The sequence below is a fragment of the Syngnathus acus genome, chromosome 3, assembly GCF_901709675.1.
Source record: "Syngnathus acus chromosome 3, fSynAcu1.2, whole genome shotgun sequence".
Taxonomy (NCBI): domain Eukaryota; kingdom Metazoa; phylum Chordata; class Actinopteri; order Syngnathiformes; family Syngnathidae; genus Syngnathus; species Syngnathus acus.
The window spans coordinates 11707583-11724366 of record NC_051089.1 but is presented as its reverse complement, the minus strand read 5'-3'; the positions used below and the strand labels follow the sequence as shown (position 1 = coordinate 11724366).

General features: G+C 41.4%; 1 protein-coding gene across 1 annotated transcript; it reads right to left on the bottom strand.

Moving 5' to 3' along the window:
- Window positions 1–10966: 10966 nt before the first annotated feature.
- LOC119120598 (E3 ubiquitin-protein ligase RNF128-like) lies at window positions 10967–13754 on the bottom strand. The gene has a single exon (XM_037247629.1). It carries the CDS (start codon window positions 13325–13327, stop codon window positions 12248–12250), a length of 1080 nt encoding a protein of 359 aa, XP_037103524.1. The 5' UTR covers window positions 13328–13754; the 3' UTR covers window positions 10967–12247.
- Window positions 13755–16784: the final 3030 nt, after the last annotated feature.

The following is a 16784-nucleotide window of genomic DNA, read 5'->3' as shown; positions in this document are numbered from 1 at the left end:
TGGATCATGTTCTCCTGTAACTCTTTGGGGGGATACAACCAAGGCCAACAAAACTAAACATTTAAAATCGACATTACACTTGCACAATCTGCCCTTAAACAAGCTTCTCATTACTTTTTCTACACTTCAAAATCAGGAACAGCACCATGCTGTCACAGGTCTTTCTTTCCTTGTGAATCAGCGCGCATCAAGTGCTTCAAAAATACATGGGAGAAAATCACCAAGAACCTTGCATAAAGTCTGTTTTTCAGTGCTTTTCTTACAATTATGACTCGTCAGAGAAGTAGCCTTTGCTTAGCGGCTCCACCTCTGCATGATATGGAGAGTTAAAAGGCTGTCACGTGGCCTTAGGAGCACTTCAAACAGGCCAAAGCAGTGTGAGCCGCAGCACTAGTGACAGCTACACACAGGGGGTCAACGACTTTCAATGTGTGTGCGTATGAGCCGACGTGGTACATGCGTTTTGTTGCAAAGGTGCATGTGCGCTTGTGCGTCGATACATGTGTGTTTATGTGTGTGTGCATGTAGCGTTAGAGAGGGCCTATTAAAAAGCTGCCTGAGGAGAAGGCTTTCAGCAGAGAATCCATGGGGGCAGAGAGGATGGCGAGGCCATTGTGTGTCACAGTCCCATCCTGAGAGCTGGAATTAAAGTCTTTCTCCTCTACTCAGCTGGAAGATTCTGTACCACCACCGACCCCGTGTTCAATTAGAGCGGCCCTGGAGAAAGAGGAGAAGCTTCGACACGAGTTACTAGGATGACTGATGAGGAGAAGACAAGTGAGAAAATAATCATCATTGAAGGGAAAAGAAAGACAATGAACTTGGGGAGTGGGAATTTGACTATAGGTTCCTTGGTGGGCATCCATCTATTTTTGATAGCGCTGACGCTCTTCAGTCACGTACGAGTTGGAGCTCATCAACCGAAAGGCAGGTTAGACCCTGGACTGGTCGACAGGAAGTCCATTTCCATCTTTCCGTCCATCCATCCATGTGTCCGTCCATCCATCCATCACGTCTTCTTGAAAATAATGCTTCCAGTGCTCTGCTGAGGGTTTTAATGCCTCAGTGCGTTTTGGGTTATATAAACTGAGTTTAATGTTTGATTGCTGCGGGATGGAAGAGTGACATTGCTCACAAAGGATACATCACAGCACGTAAACAAATTGGATTTGTCGGTTTATTTTAAGCCTAGTCGAGTCGTGGTGAACGGCCTCCCGGTACAACACTGGGTCCGGCTTGTCAGGCTAGAGGATGGGGGCACATTGTGCCTTTGTGAAGGTGATGCTCCAATCAAATTAAGTAAACAAACAGCGGACGATAATGAACAAGAGCATTACTAATTTTGGTAGTTGTCTCCAACCCAACAGCTTTGCAACGAAAGCAAAATCAATATTTACCAAAGGGAATGAGTGTGACAAAGAACATTTATCAGTTATTGGATCACCAAACAGATAGATGGAGGATTTGTAGGCAGGCTGTTGTCTCAACCTTCGCAAGTTCTGTCCGTATGGGCTTCATTATGTCAGAAGGGTGGATTTGGAATAGAAGGTTAAGAAGTTGTCGGGCCCAATTGGGGAGCTAGCCGTGTTACTGTAATGCTATTAAGTACTGCTGGGATGTGTAGGTGCTTTTGTAAACCTCACAAAAGTTATTACAAAGCAACCTTTGTGGTGGATTCTATTCCATTTCTTAGCAGTATAATTGAACAAAAGAAAAATCTGTCATTGGACAAAACTCTTAAAACTGGGAGATCAAAAGTAACCCAAATTGGGTGAAATATGAAACCCAGCACGAGGTCCAAAAGAGACCAAGTCGTTGCTGGGTTTTTCATACCCAAGGCTTCCGGTTGAGGATTTTACCCAGCATGTGAATTTGATCCAACAAGGGGTAAAACTACGTTTAAATGCTGTCAATATTCCAAGTAAGGTCAAAACTCTAATTTGGGAAACATTTGGAATGACAATAATGATTACATGGGCCGTATTTGAATAACCCAACTGAAACGGTGACGCACGGACGTCATGCATTTCCGCTTGCTACTTTCAACCGCCCATGGAACAAATTATACTCATGCAGAAATAAAGCAATTGGTTTCCTATCTGCTCCAAAAGTGTGCTTTAGTGCTGTGAGCTTAGCCATGATTGTTTAGCGGACTTCAACCCAGTCTGCTGAGTCAAAAATAATTAACCCTTGGGTAAAAATATACCAGCCCTCTCAAAATCCACAGCGACTCAGCGAGTTGGTTAGGAAAACAAGCTAGCAGGTTTGAGTGTTTATAATGCACACACCGCACGTTAGTGTTGACTAATCATGACTATATTTGGACTTTCTTCTTGGCGTTTGCAGTGTTCCATCTGATTAGTCACATCATTCACTAGTGACAGCCTCATTTCAACTCTCAAACAACACATTCAAATGAACAATCGCAACTGTAAGGGCAAGGAAACATAAAACAGAGGCGGATGACGTGTTGGCCAAATCACAAGAAAAACATCCCATCAGGGCCCACAGTTACTGGTCTCACACACCACATCACATGACCAGTCATGCACACTGGCTCATTTATCGTGAGCCACTCACACACACATACAAGTTCTAGATTAATCCCTGAGGGGAAGATTTTCCACGATACTACACGATGCAAAAACGAGCACAAGTGCTGTATGTTTTCCAAGAAGGAACCGAATGCAAACAAAAAAACGAATTATGAAAACAAGGAATTGATGCAAATGTAGGGAAATAGTGTGACTGAAGCTTGGGTCCTGAACAATATGATCCCGAGCCCGCTGGGATGTGCGCTAAGCAATGAAACTATATGCAGATCCATGACTACTTTTTCAAGACGCATGCATGTGTGCGTGTGTGTCGAAAGAAGAGTCATGCGTGTGCATGTCGTTGAAAAGGAGCATGTCCTTCTCCTCCCACTGTGCCGTGACATCTTTCCAATCTCGTATTCCGCGCTGCTCGTCTGTGATCAAGCTGCTGTCACAAGCGGGCTTTCGGCGCTGATTAAGTTGAACTTGCCGTGCAGAAACTGCGAGGCACCGTTGTGTTCAGGGGCAGTAAATTACTTTTATTCACGCAGGAGGGTCAAGAGAGGGAGGGAGGGAAATGTGTTTGTGTGGGCGGTTCATCACTGGTGCTGTGTGTGGTCAAAGTGAGATGCTATCACTTTCTTCTAAGCACCTGCTGGGGATTACTTTTACCCTAATAGTTTATGGAAACAGTTCAGAAGAGATGAAATCGTGAGGAGTTAACTGATTTGTTGGTCAACACCTCACTGACTTAATGTTTAGAGACAAATAAGCAGGTTTTCCACAAGCAAGAATGCCCCTCTTAACAAATGTTTCTTTGTTTTATGTGACCCAAGTTAAGATTCGCCGGAAACCATTCCAAAAACTGCAAAAGCTGGTCAACATCTGATTTGTTTGGACTTCAAAAAAGAAATTCTCATGGGAAACACAACAAAAAGACATATATATATATTATCAGTGATATTATTCAATCCTATTATTCACAGAAGTGAGCATTTCATCCCAGGGGCAGAATGGTCCATCCATCCATCCATCAACGGACGCCCATTTTGCAGACAAGTTCAAACACAGACTTATGATGGACGGTTGAGTTTTTTTGACTGACAATGGATGGAGTGACGAACCGGTGAATGAAGCCCTTTTGAAATAACGAGGATGGACAGACGGACGATTATGTTACAAATACGGACGGACGGAGGACGGACTAGCAACATTTGTTAAAGTGCCCTCCTGAAATGGATAAAAACAGATGGATTTTGCCTGTTTAATTCATATTCCACAAATGAAACATGAATCCAAACACTGTGTTTTGACTAGTTGGGCTGTACAGAACATACAATGAAAATTTGGTGGTTGACTTCCACTTCAAGTAAAAGGTGTGTGGAAAATGTCAGTGCTACTCCCCTAGTGGCCTCCTTCTCACCCCAACCACTAGTCCTCAAACCGTCTGGAACTCATACAAGGACCGCGTCTAGAGTTTAAGGCTGGTGTACAAAAACAAAATTCTTGCCAAGTGATTCCGTCTTTCTGTCTGTGTTGTTTCGCAATCCCTTGCCCCAAGGCCAAGTTCCTCTTTGTTTTCTTGGTGTCACGTGACCCCCACCTGAAGCCAGCGTCCTATCTATCTGATAGCTACACATCCCCCTCCCATCCTCCTCTGCTTTCCACCATGCCTGGACAAAAGAAGCTCCATTGGGACGTAACTCAGGCCTGCGCATATAGAAAGTGGAGACAAAGCCCACCATTCTACCCTAATAACAACAACTTTTGTCATCTCCCACAAAAGAGCATACACAGTGAGCGTTCACTAGCAATTTGTGACAGCGCTGGGAAGCCTAAGGCGCTTTGAGGTTTTTCAAACCCAAACCACTTTATTAGGCCACATTTCACCTTGAATGTGTTTGGTGATTTTTTTAGACTAATTGGATTTTCTGTGGCAATATACTGTGCTATAGCTACTTCGTATAGTAAAACGTTAAAACTAAGTTTTTGTTGTAAACGTATGGAATACAATGTCAATACACGAGGAAGACAGTCATCGAACGATAAATATATGCAGTTACACTACCATGAACTGGATATTCCCCCAAAATGGATGCAAAGATTAAAATATAACTTTTCAAGTTTTGTTCCGCATATTCCATTCAGGATGTTACAATTGGAATGCTGCTATGTAGCCGTAGCCAATAAAACGATAATGTTAACATGATATTCAAGTAAGTGGACTAACCACAACTGTATATTTTTATATTTTAGGAGGATAATTGTGTAACACAAAGAATGGAAACAGGAGGAAACACAATCTTCATGTCCTTTTCGTCAACTCTCAGTGTAGTTGAGCCCCCGTCCTAGCAGTGACCCGCGTTGGTGGAGAGTAATTAGGACAAACCTCCATGTGACATTTATTAGCAAGCAAATGGCAGCCACATCTTGTGGACAAACGGCGGCCATGACAGATGGTCACTGCGACTGAGTGACTTTTGGGGACCTTGTTCAGCACAATGGCACAGAGACAACGACCCGAAGCTTCTGTTGTGTCACACTCACATTAGATGCAAAGCAGCGATGCACATGTCTGGAAAACGAGTCACGGAGAAATTCAATGTGACACGGCGGCCTCGAGCCTATTTGCTGCTAATGCTGCAGGGCTCTCTTACAACTTACACTACGTATATTCATTTAGTTTTGACCACCTCTCTTACCTGTTCGCTCACGCTTAGGAAGAAACAGTAAAAGCCTCTAGGTGTTGTTTTTTTTTTTTACTTAGCCTTTGTCCTGCAAGCTCTTTGCAATTAAGCAAATGGGTCATTTATTAATGACCGCCGTAGGCAACGGGACACAGTTAATAAGGCAGAAAAGAAAACAGTTCTACACATACAGCGCATTTGGAAAGGATTCAGAGCCTTTACAGGCTCATTTGAAAATTTTGTAAACTCATTCAATTGTATTCCCGTTTAACTTTCTCCATTTAAATGTATAGACATGTCATTAATCCTTTCCGCCCCACCAAAAACCACCAACAAAATACTGTAGGAAAAATAACAGTATTATCCTTGATTAATATGAAACGCTTCAGCACACCTGAGACCCTTGTGAGGAGAAGCGGTTAAGAAAATGGATGGATGGAATGGAAAGAGTTATACTGTTTGTGCAAGGTGATTTCATGCTTCACTGCCCATTGACATTGTTCTGCTCCTACTGGTGTTCCATGACCACCAGGAGGCAGTGTATTGCCTCCATCATGAATGCACAATGTATTGTAAGTTAAAACAATATTATATTTAACATTTGGGTTTTTTTTGCTGAGGAGAAAGGATATATGGCTGTGAGTATTGTTGCTCCAACTACTGCTACAATGATATAAATGTTACTGATGCTAGAGTTTGCATTGCGCTAGAATTAATCTAGTTTACTTTCACAAGTTACATAGTTTTGAAATATATATCACAAATTTGTGTTTGCAACTTGTGACAAACCAAATCGGCCGGCCTACCTTGAAAAACTCCTAAGTTAGGTCACTTGAGGTTCCCGTGTACTTTCCGTATGTACTGTATACACACAGACTTGTGATCATTTTACAAGTGACATTAAAATGAAGAAGACCTTTGTGACAACGGCACGAATAACATCACAGGCAACAGCAAGGGCATGATCATTGATTGAAGCTGTCAAAGTGTGCTGAGAGGCACTTTTTTTCTTGGAGGACACTTTAGACGACAGTGCCTCAGGCCATCAACATTCAGAGCGAGGCACCATGATATTTCTCCAGAATATGATTGCACGAAAACTCAATCTTGAAGACAGAAGAGTGCTGACATAGCATTTTGATGAAACAGAAACAAACAGGTTTGTTAAAAGGGTACCCCACGCAGGAGTCCAATAACCTGGATTTATATTGGGAAAATTGGTTTGATGGGTACAAGGCTGCTCTGGGACAGGTGCTTACTCAACACTGAGATAATACAGAGGATAGTTAAAATCAGAGAATTTCTGTGTCCCTTTCTGCCCTACAAACAAACATTTTAGTAATTGATATATTAGTCGTATTCAACATGAACTGATGACACTTATTGTATATAATCTTACTGCATGGCATAATTTTGCTGGTATTATTATTATTATTACATAGCATGGGGCAGACTGAATATATCACCATCTATGATTACAATAGATAGTTTTAGAACTCCTAAGGGAGATCGTTAAAATGCCTGTTTGAATGTTTAAGGTTTCTAAACAATGACTCATAAGTTAAAATGTCTCTTTGAATGTTTAAGGTTGCTAAAAGATGACATATAACATGACTGGGAAGCATTTATTCAAGACACAATAATAAACCCGTTGCTCCATACTACAGAAGTAAAAAGTTTGAACCGTAAGACTTTTGGTGCAAGTATTGACTGCATCCCTCCACTAGATGGCGTTATTATTTACAGCTGCCCATTGGACGCTCAACTCAACACACTTCATATTTATTGATTTATCGCTTTCACCACGGCTGTTACGGTAACAAAGTTCTTCACCGAAAATTAAAAAAAATATGCACTGTGAACTTAATATGCAAAAATGCAAAAGAAAACAAGAGGCTATTTTTTGTTTTTTGACTGTGGCAGAATATTTTTGTCCTTTGAACCTTCCTCGTTTTTCGCTGGGGTTACGTTCCGAAACGAACATGACGGGCGAAATTCGTGAAGTAGAAACCTACCATTATAATACATGTATAACATTGAAACCAAACAACAAAACCTGTTTTCAGGCCCAAGCATTTGTTTAACAAAGAGAATCATTTATTTGTTACAAATGACTAAATAAAATACTTTTCGTAGCAGTATTTCCCATGCAGTTTTGGTACCCTTTTCCTTGTCATTTCTTGTTTCTTGTCCAAGCCGACTGACCTTATAATACCGTAACGTTATTGACACACAGGTAGAGAAGAAGTGCGGAGACTATTTAGCCAATCAGGACACATACCACAATGTACTGTGAAAACAAAATCGGTGAAAGGTGAACCGCGATACAGCGAGGGATATTTTACTGGCTTATAATCAAAATGTTACTTTTTAGGATTAATGTAACAACACAATCTGTTTCACCTGACACTGTAAATCAGATAAGTTCTTGCACTGACACTTGCTGTACTACAATATGAGAGAGACGGCAAGGGAGCAAGTGAGAGAGAGAGAGCGCGAGAGAAGATATATCTGCAAGTTACTAGTAGCAAAACTTCTGAAATGTCAATATTACACAGTACAGTGCAAAACTGTACCACTGCATATTTCAACCAGTTAAAGCGACACCTTTATGAAAGTGTCAATCAAAATAGCGCCTGACTTCATTTGTAAAGGAAGAATTTGAAGACAGCTCTTGTATTTATTCTTGTATTTGATCTGATTAGTCACTGCACACTAAAATGTCTGTTTTAAATGTTTATCAAAATCCTTGAGGACCTCTTTAACCGTCTCCACAAGAGGGCGCATATTCCCCCAGACAAATGGCAAGGATTTGCATGTTGGAAACCAAGCACTTACTCCTAGAAATATCCAGCCCCCACCCCCTCATATCGTATATTTTAGAAACAGACTCATGAATCCACATTTACAAGGAATCCATAATTATTATCCCACAGCACACTCAATATTTGTGCTTCATCAATGAAACCAAAAACACACACAATGAGTGAGCATGTTGTGCTATTTGAGCAAATCATCTGAGGTGGAGGGAAAAAGGAAACAATGTTTGATGTTGCATGTCATCACTAAATGGATTCATTTGTTTCTTGCTGCACTTTGGTAATTCAATTTTCCTCCTTCATTAGGATAATTACTCAGGCAGTCTGGGAAAAGAGAGCCTCCGACTAGACCAACTGCGGTAATTTCATTCTGCAGGCCTCCTTCACTGAGCTGAGGCTGCAAACTGCAGCAGACAGGATGCGTTGGAGTGAAAGCATGATGCAGTCTCAGGTTGGTCGGGGTGAGCCTTTAAAGAGCAGTTTAAGTTTAATATGTGAGGGTCAAGTCCAGGAAAATTATGTCAGAGGATGTAATGTTCTCTGAGGCGATGGAAACACAGCTTCGACTTGAAAACGGGCTCCATCAAGTTGCGTGTGCGTGTGTTACACTCAATATAACATAATGACAGCAAAGTACTCCTCCATTCCAGCATCATTTCTGTTGCATCATTTGTTTTTGAGATAAAAAAAAAAAAAGAACACAGCAAGTCGCAATAAATTGTTTCTTTGCCAGGGCTTTCTAATATTTTTCTATAATACACACGTCCAAATGGCGCTGCAACTAACAATTATCTTAATAATTGATCAGTCAATGATTAATCGATGAATTGGATTTAAAAAGTATTTTAATTTTCATTCCTTTATTAAAACATTATTTCAGACTGACAAGAGAAAATGTACAAACCCATTAAAGTTGATTTAGCTACTGCTTTGAATCGTGACGTCAGAAAATTGCTATAAATGTTCACCACTGTTTTTCCAAACTACTAAAAGCAAATGTTTTATTTTGATTCAATACAGATCATCAGTCTCATTTCATGAAGGACTAGAGAAATTGGCTAATATTTACTGGAGAGAAGTTGAAATTCCGAGCATGTGATGATCAAACATAATTTGATATTTAATTGTCGATTAATCGTGGCACCTCCACTTCCAACTAAAGCCTGCTTGACTGAGAGAAGCTATTGTCCAGCAGATGGTGGTAAAGGACAAAACCCTCAGGATAAGCACTGAGCGGGTTCTGTTTTGTCCCCCCGACTCCCCTCACTTAAATAATGTCGACAATAGTGTGTCCTTTTACCCCCAATACATGCTGATTTTATGATTTGTCTGAAGTCAAATGACTTCATTCTATTTCTTGATCCTTTCCCTGGGATTGAAGGTCAAACGCAGTTTCAAGCGTACAGCCACGACCTGTATAGTATGCCGTTAAATGAAAACCCTCGGAGTCAATTTTCACAGTAACAACTGCAATAAATCAGAGTGCCACCGGTGAGCAGAGTGTGCCTCTAAACTCGGGCTCGCCAGCCGTTCCCAGCCAGCCTAGTTAGATCAGTATTGATTCGCTGTCTCACTGTGATGCCGCAATAACATTTGACCTGTGAATGCTGAGATCACAGCATCGCCCTGACATCAACAGCGGGCCGAACCCTGAAGCAGCCGAGGGCTTTTACAATGCTGCTTTCTCCACTCACTTGGCTATGATACATAGAGTACACCTTGACACCAACCACACTCATCCACTTTATTAGGTACACTTGCACAACCTTATCAATCCTCGAGTCGTTCTGAATCAAGAATTCCATCTTTACAGAACAATAAAGATTAGGTTTGGGTAGGGCTGCTCGATTATGAAAATTTACGATTATTTTGGGCTGGCAATCATTGAAATCCTGATTATTCAAATGAGCATTTATTTCTGGGTACCAAAAAAGACAATGTTTAAATGTAAAAAAACATTAGAATACATTTCTTTGAAATACTATAGCTACACAAGTTCCCTTTGAACCAAACAAAACTTATAAAATTAGTTATTTAAAAAAAATATATATATATAAATGGTGCAAATCCATAAATTCAACTATTGTTTCCTTGACTAAACAAATTCCATTGGATATTAATGTGTATTAATTGTACAATTATGCTAATTTTGTAATTGTAGAGTATAATAGTAATTGATTTTCAACTAATTGCACAGCCCTAGATTTGAGTGAACAATGTTTATCAATATAATTGGATTCCTGTATTTTGGTCTGTTTGATGTTTACAATCCGATTAAAATACATGAGGAATTATTTACCGGGTACTTGGTAGTTAAGTAGTTTTTCCACTGAATAGCTACTAAAGCAAATACGTTTTAGTCAAATTCTCTCAAGGTAACATTCTTTTACCTGAGTACAATTTTTGGCTTTTCAACTCAGTCTGGAATAAAAGTACACAGATATAAGAAAACCCTCACACCAAATAAAGTACTTCTATTTATTTATCACTGTTTTCTTTGTGCATTTGAGTACGTTTCCCGTCAAGGTCAAGTTTAAGTTAATTACAACAGGTACTCAACCTGTGTAAAGAAAAAAAAAAAAAAGCACATTTTTAGTTTCATTACCATTTTCCTGTAAGACAACACATTCGCACTGACATATACTGTACTGCTAACGTACTGCTGCTGCTGCTGCTGTTGTGACTTGCGTCTTTCCACATCTGAGGAAGTTACATCATAGCGACCGATGAAATTATAAGAATGCTCAGTTTTAGTGACATTCTGAACTGCACTGTAACTAACTGTTCACGCGAATATAATGACTTGTGTAGCTCAATGTTGTAGCCAAAATAAGTGGCAATGTATGTTTGTTTTTTTTCTTTTATATTGTGAAAGCTTTTATAATGTGGGGATACTCAAACACAAATAGACAAAATTCTTTCAAGCTCCGATGTTAATCAGCCTCATTTTGAGGGGTTTATTGCATTGTGAGACGCATCAATGTGATTTCATACAAGAAATGATAGTCTTTGTTACAGAAGGATTTAAGAGTCCTAAAATCCATAACAGAATGATCGGAATACAAAAATATACAGTATATAGGGTGCCATCTCATGTATTGCATGTATCTTGAGCCTATCCCAAAATGTAGCCAGATGAGAATTTGAAGAAAGACAGTCAGGGATTCAATTAATTCACCCTAATCTGCTCTTATGTGCATTTGTGCAGACATCTTACAGACAAGTCATAAACAAGTCCCACCTTTATCTTAAAATATGGGTATCATTTAAAACAAGTACACAAATAGAATTTCCCCCCAATAGACAAATATACAATCACCATTATCGCAGATGTCATCTCCACTTTGACATTTATTGCTGGTCCATGTGACAAAGGGATTTTCCGTTTATATAAGATAAACAGAATCAACACGGAAATAGTTAAAATGTTCTAACATGTACATATATTTAGGTTTTGTAAGGAGTCCCAGAAGGCCCTGCAGTGATGTTTTCCATTCACCACAGTAGAATGTGTCATACTGCATTTCCAGCCAAGGGTGTGTTTACAAATCCTGCTTGACGACCTGGTCTGTGCTTTGCCATGTTTATGTACCGGCAAAGCAAACCAAACAAAAACAAAAAATATGGGCTACTCTTGAAAAGGTTTCAATCAGAAGACGGAAACTGACCAGCAATATTTTGTGGCACTTACTTCCTTAACAGAGATGACTCTGCAAAGCCGAATTGAACCATTTGCACTCGCCCCGACATGACTCGACTTACTCATCGTGCTGAACAATAACTTGATGAACACGCCCTTAATTGGCATCCAAGGTAATTACACAAGGTGCAGTACCATTACTAAGTGTATCTATTTCAACACCATCCTGTGCGGTGACAGTGAAGCCCTGGATATTTGCAAATTTGCCTGTTTAGCTGGCTTCCATTATTTGCTTAAAAGGTGCCGAAGCAAAGGCAACAACTGTTACATTTGTGCCATCTGCTGTCCTCTTGGTGTCACGGAACTATGTTGACGTTTCATTTAGACACAAGTAGTGCTTTGCTACCATCTTGTGGCATATATAGGTATTTACAAACCTTTTTTGGGGGGGGGGGGGCAGATTTGCAGGGTGGTTCACTGTATTCCAAAGAGGAGACTCGTTGATTGTGAAAAGAAGCATATTGATTTGAACCTGCTAATTTGAATTTTCTCTCCGCCGTGGTTCTGTCACTGTCCTCTGGCACCCTCCTCCTCAAAGGCCCTGTTGTCATAGTGATGCTGTTGTCTCTCATGGTCAGAGTTCAGTGGGTCGGTTAGTGGGACTTCATACATGGCCTCCCCGCCCGCCACTGTGATGACGGTGGCCTCTTGTAGCGGAGCTCGGGACATGGTCTCCTTCTCCTCCTCCTCAACTCCGAGAGCCTTGAGGATGTCACATTTGCACATGGGGCAGGTCCTTTTCTCCAGCAGCCACGGTTCGATGCAGGCTTTGTGGAAAATGTGATCGCACGTGAGCACGGTCACCACCTCGCCCGCCTTGTACGACTCGATGCACACGGCGCACATGTGCGAGTCGCTCGTCGTCTCCTGGTCGTCTCCCTTCAGCGTGCGCACTTTGAGGCAGCCGATGGCCTTCTTAGCCGCGGACTTCAGCTTCTTCTCAGCTCGCCTGTGGGCGCGCATGTTGTAGAGGCGGTTCGCCGAGATGAACAAGAAGTATGCCACCGAGGCGGCTGTCACAATGAAGAAGGCGATGGACATGAAGTAAATCCAGTAGTTGTCCATCCAGGGGCCGTGAGGGCTGCCCGTGTGGATGATCATGCGCACTTCCGTTCCGTTCCTCACCAAGCCAGCGATCTCCGCGCCTATAATGTTGCCGGTCATGATGGAGACAATTTCCAGAGCCTCAAAGTGCGTCATTTGAGTGGAGCTGTTGCCGCTGCCGTCCACATTGTACACCACCACGGCGGATGCTCCTTGACGTTTGGCTCCGTTGATCTTCTCGCTGAACGTACAGTTTCCCCGTTTGATCAGCGCTATCCAGGGGAAGGCGCTGGCGTTGTATGCAGGATCTGGGCCGCAGCCTTTGGGATCTCCCGTGGGGAGAACGACAACACCCGCGGCTTCAGCGAGCGGCGAATTTCCGCCGAACAGTCCGCACTCGCAGTCTTTCTCCACAGTCTTGTTGGGGCTGATGAAATAGTTGACTTCCACCACAGCAGTCCAGAAAACCATGGCGGCTGAGCAGTGAACGAGTCCTGACAAACACAGCAGAAGCAACAAGGCGCCTTGCGTCTTCTTACCCATGGTAACGCTCTTCTTCCAATCCAAAACAACAGGAAGGGTTCGGCTAGGCGCTTTAGCTTCTCCAACACGCCTTTTTCAGTCCCAGTTCCTGCTTGGAGGAGGCACGGCAATCTGAATACAGCCTACCTGCTGCCGACAGTAATGTGATACGAGCCGTTGGGTAACATAACACGAGCTGCGCGTCAGCCGTTCACCTCTCCTTATCTTCCTGAACCTTGAACGCTGCGCACTTTCCGCACAGGGCAGGGTACTGCGATTCAACAAGTTGCAATACACAAAAAGCACACACCTACCTACACTGTCCCTATTGCCAAGGTAAAGAAGGCGCGCTGCGATAAGCCCGTAATAAGGACACTTTCCTGTACACGGGTCCGTACCGCAAAGCTGCTGTGTTTGAGTCATAAAACCGGCTGACGTGTAACCACGAGCAAAGCAACTCAACTGGTTATTCTTGTTTGACTTGTTTCCTTCCCTGTTTTTGTGGTGGAGGTGAAAAAAGGAGGCAGAACCCGTTTACTTTGAGTGTATTGCTACATTGTCTTCAAAATGTTTCAAAGTCACTTGAGGAAAGTAAACATGACTAAATATACACTCATTTAACTAAAAGCTTTGCCATAACAGACTGAAGGGATGGAACAGAGTAGCGTCATAGTGTCATTGTATCACGTGAAAGCACAAGACACACGCACACACACACACGGAATAAGAGATGTTTCCAATGACAAATGAGATGGTGAGGTTTCCTGTCACAAGTATTCTCCTGGTCACACTCACTAAACTGGAGCAGCCCAACAACAGTAGAACAGTGTTAAATATTTTAGTCAAAGGGTAGATTTAAGTAAATATATGTCAGTGTAGGCATTGTTTGTATAGCTGGAGCTGACATTTTGTGATAACAAGAACAATCAGAAAGTTGGGACCAGTGAATTCCTGATTATTCACCTTTGAACGGCTGGATGGTAACACATTGTAAAACTTTTATCGGTCGATTAAAAACGTTTAGGGTGTTTTTTCAGGCCCTATTAGTGAATGAATACATATACTAGGTATACATGTGCATATTTGGAGTAGTAGAAGCTTATTCTAAGGACTTTGGCTTTGGGACCAGAGGGTACAGTTCAAGTCCATCAGTCTGTTGTCTGTTTCTCTCTGTGGTGTGCAACAAAATACATACAGCCATGCTAGAAATTGTATTTCCCCTTGAGGGGTCAGTGCAGTAGATACACGAGTACAGTTAAAACAAAAACTGAGCGGTTTCTTCAGTAATACTGCCACCTACTGGATAGAATGTATAGTGCAGGATCTCAGCAGCAATCACACCCAGGGAAACCACATGTATTATGAATAATAATAATGATCAACTAGCCATTCATGGTTAAATCAAACACAAAACTACATTACCAATTGTTTGTCAAAATATTGTATGCTTATAAATACGATGAATGCATTTCTTTTACACATTTTACGAGTGGATTAAGTCCAATTGTGGCTAAAGATACATGTTTACTGAGAAAGAAACTGGCCTAAATTTCACACACAACCCTACAATTGAATATATGGCCATGAGCTAAATACACACAAGAATTCTGAACTATGTAAACAACATTTAAATGAAGACAGCTCAAGACACTGGATCAAGGTATGCCATAAAAAGGCATTCGTCATTTGACTGTACAGTATGTTGTAGCTGACTGTGTGGAAAATCGGTATTGTGGTCCAACTGGGCGCGTCAGTGCAAAAGGGCAATCACAACTTGTTAGCAACCAGCACGGGGCCATTGTCTATTCATTCAACTACGTTGGTGACTCAACAATCTGACATTGGACATAAACGTGAAAGGCTTGCAGTCAAAGGCTGCTGACATTTTTTTCCAGCAACAAGATTTTCACTTCACCTAACATGTAAGGTTTTTTTGAGTGTGGGAGAAGCAAATACTGTGAGAACATGCAAAAACTGCACAAAAAGGCCAACTCAATTTTAACCCAAACTCCCAGAACTGCAAGACACAAATGATTCCCAATCGTCCATCATGCCAACCGTAATCACAAAACAATACATTTCTATCAATTCATAGAATCTTAAGGTTGGGGTTACATTCAATAAGGCCACACGGGGGCGCCGTTTGCCGTCTCGCAAAACTTTAACTTCGATCAGTTTCATGTGCCTTCCAATGCAGTAAAGTCAGATAAAATGAACATTTCAATACAGTAAAGTAAAGTGAGCATATAGTGAAATCATATGCATGTAATTTTAATCAGTCATTAAAAAAAATAATGTACACGGGTCATTCCAGATTTGAAGGACCATTTAGGGACCAACATTTGAAAATTTGAACATTCATGAAATCATGCTTTGCAATGTTGTCAAGACGTGCAGCTCACGCTTAATTCTTGCTGGCTGAGAAAAAGTAACAGGGTTAAATACCCAATTCAGATCACAACCACTATAATGTCTGTGATGAAGCAAATTTTAATAATTACAAAGAAAAATATGCACCAAAAAAACAGCTGATTCAAAACAAGTATGTTTCTGTGTTTTGTGCATTTATTAATTGAAATGTCCGGGGGGCGGTCCTTCAATTCTGTAATGACCCACACCAGTCATCATCCTGACATTTCTGTTTCATCATAAATAAAATTTGCAAAGCACGTGCGGAATATAACCAAAATAACTTACCACTCGTCTGCAGTGAAGTATAGTTTGGAGGTGCAATGAGTCCGCTCCATGAATGCTTCGTGAATGCGTGCATCGTCAAGGAACTGGGGAGCGCATAATCACCGAGCAAGTGATTCAGGGGGGCAACATGTCCAAACATGTCTGAGACAGTGACACCTCACACTAAAGGGCTACCTCTCGTCTTTTTGCGGCGGAGTCACCCGAGGGGGCACTTTAGGACGATGGCTTTGAGACTAATTCATTTTATCTGCAACAGTTGATATGTTCGTTGCAGATTCGTTGCATTGTGCATATATGCAATTATATTCGACCGGCAAACTGCTAAAGAGGTCTCCTGCACGTTTTATAAATTGAAAGCAAACAATACACAGTGGATGGCGACTATTTGGGGTGTACGCTGAGGAACATCCAAACTCCACTAACAAAAGTTCCACATCAATTGATGGCCTTTTTGCACATTATTCATACGCCCCGTGAGCCTTTGCGTGAAATGTGGGCGGAACTTCCGTTAGAGCGAAACCGGCCTTTTATTTCTAAGGGAACAATTGGTGCGACTTCATTTAGTTGGAGCGCCAGTTGTTGGAGCTTTTAGGAGAAAACATTTTAATCTCTCTTAATGATAATCTTGCAGGGTAGGGGGATGACAAAAAAAAAAAAAAAGCGGCTGGCAGAAACTTGTTGCTTTGGGCGTGAGGAATCTGAAAAGCTCTGATGGGTATAAAAAGACACTAATAAAGTTGATCACATTTTTTATACTTCTTTAGCTTAAAAAGCTTCAGAA

Excerpts from the sequence above, each read along its gene's own strand:
- LOC119120598 (XM_037247629.1), bottom strand. The coding sequence starts at position 13,327 with ATGGGTAAGAAGACGCAAGGCGCCTTGTTGCTTCTGCTGTGTTTGTCA.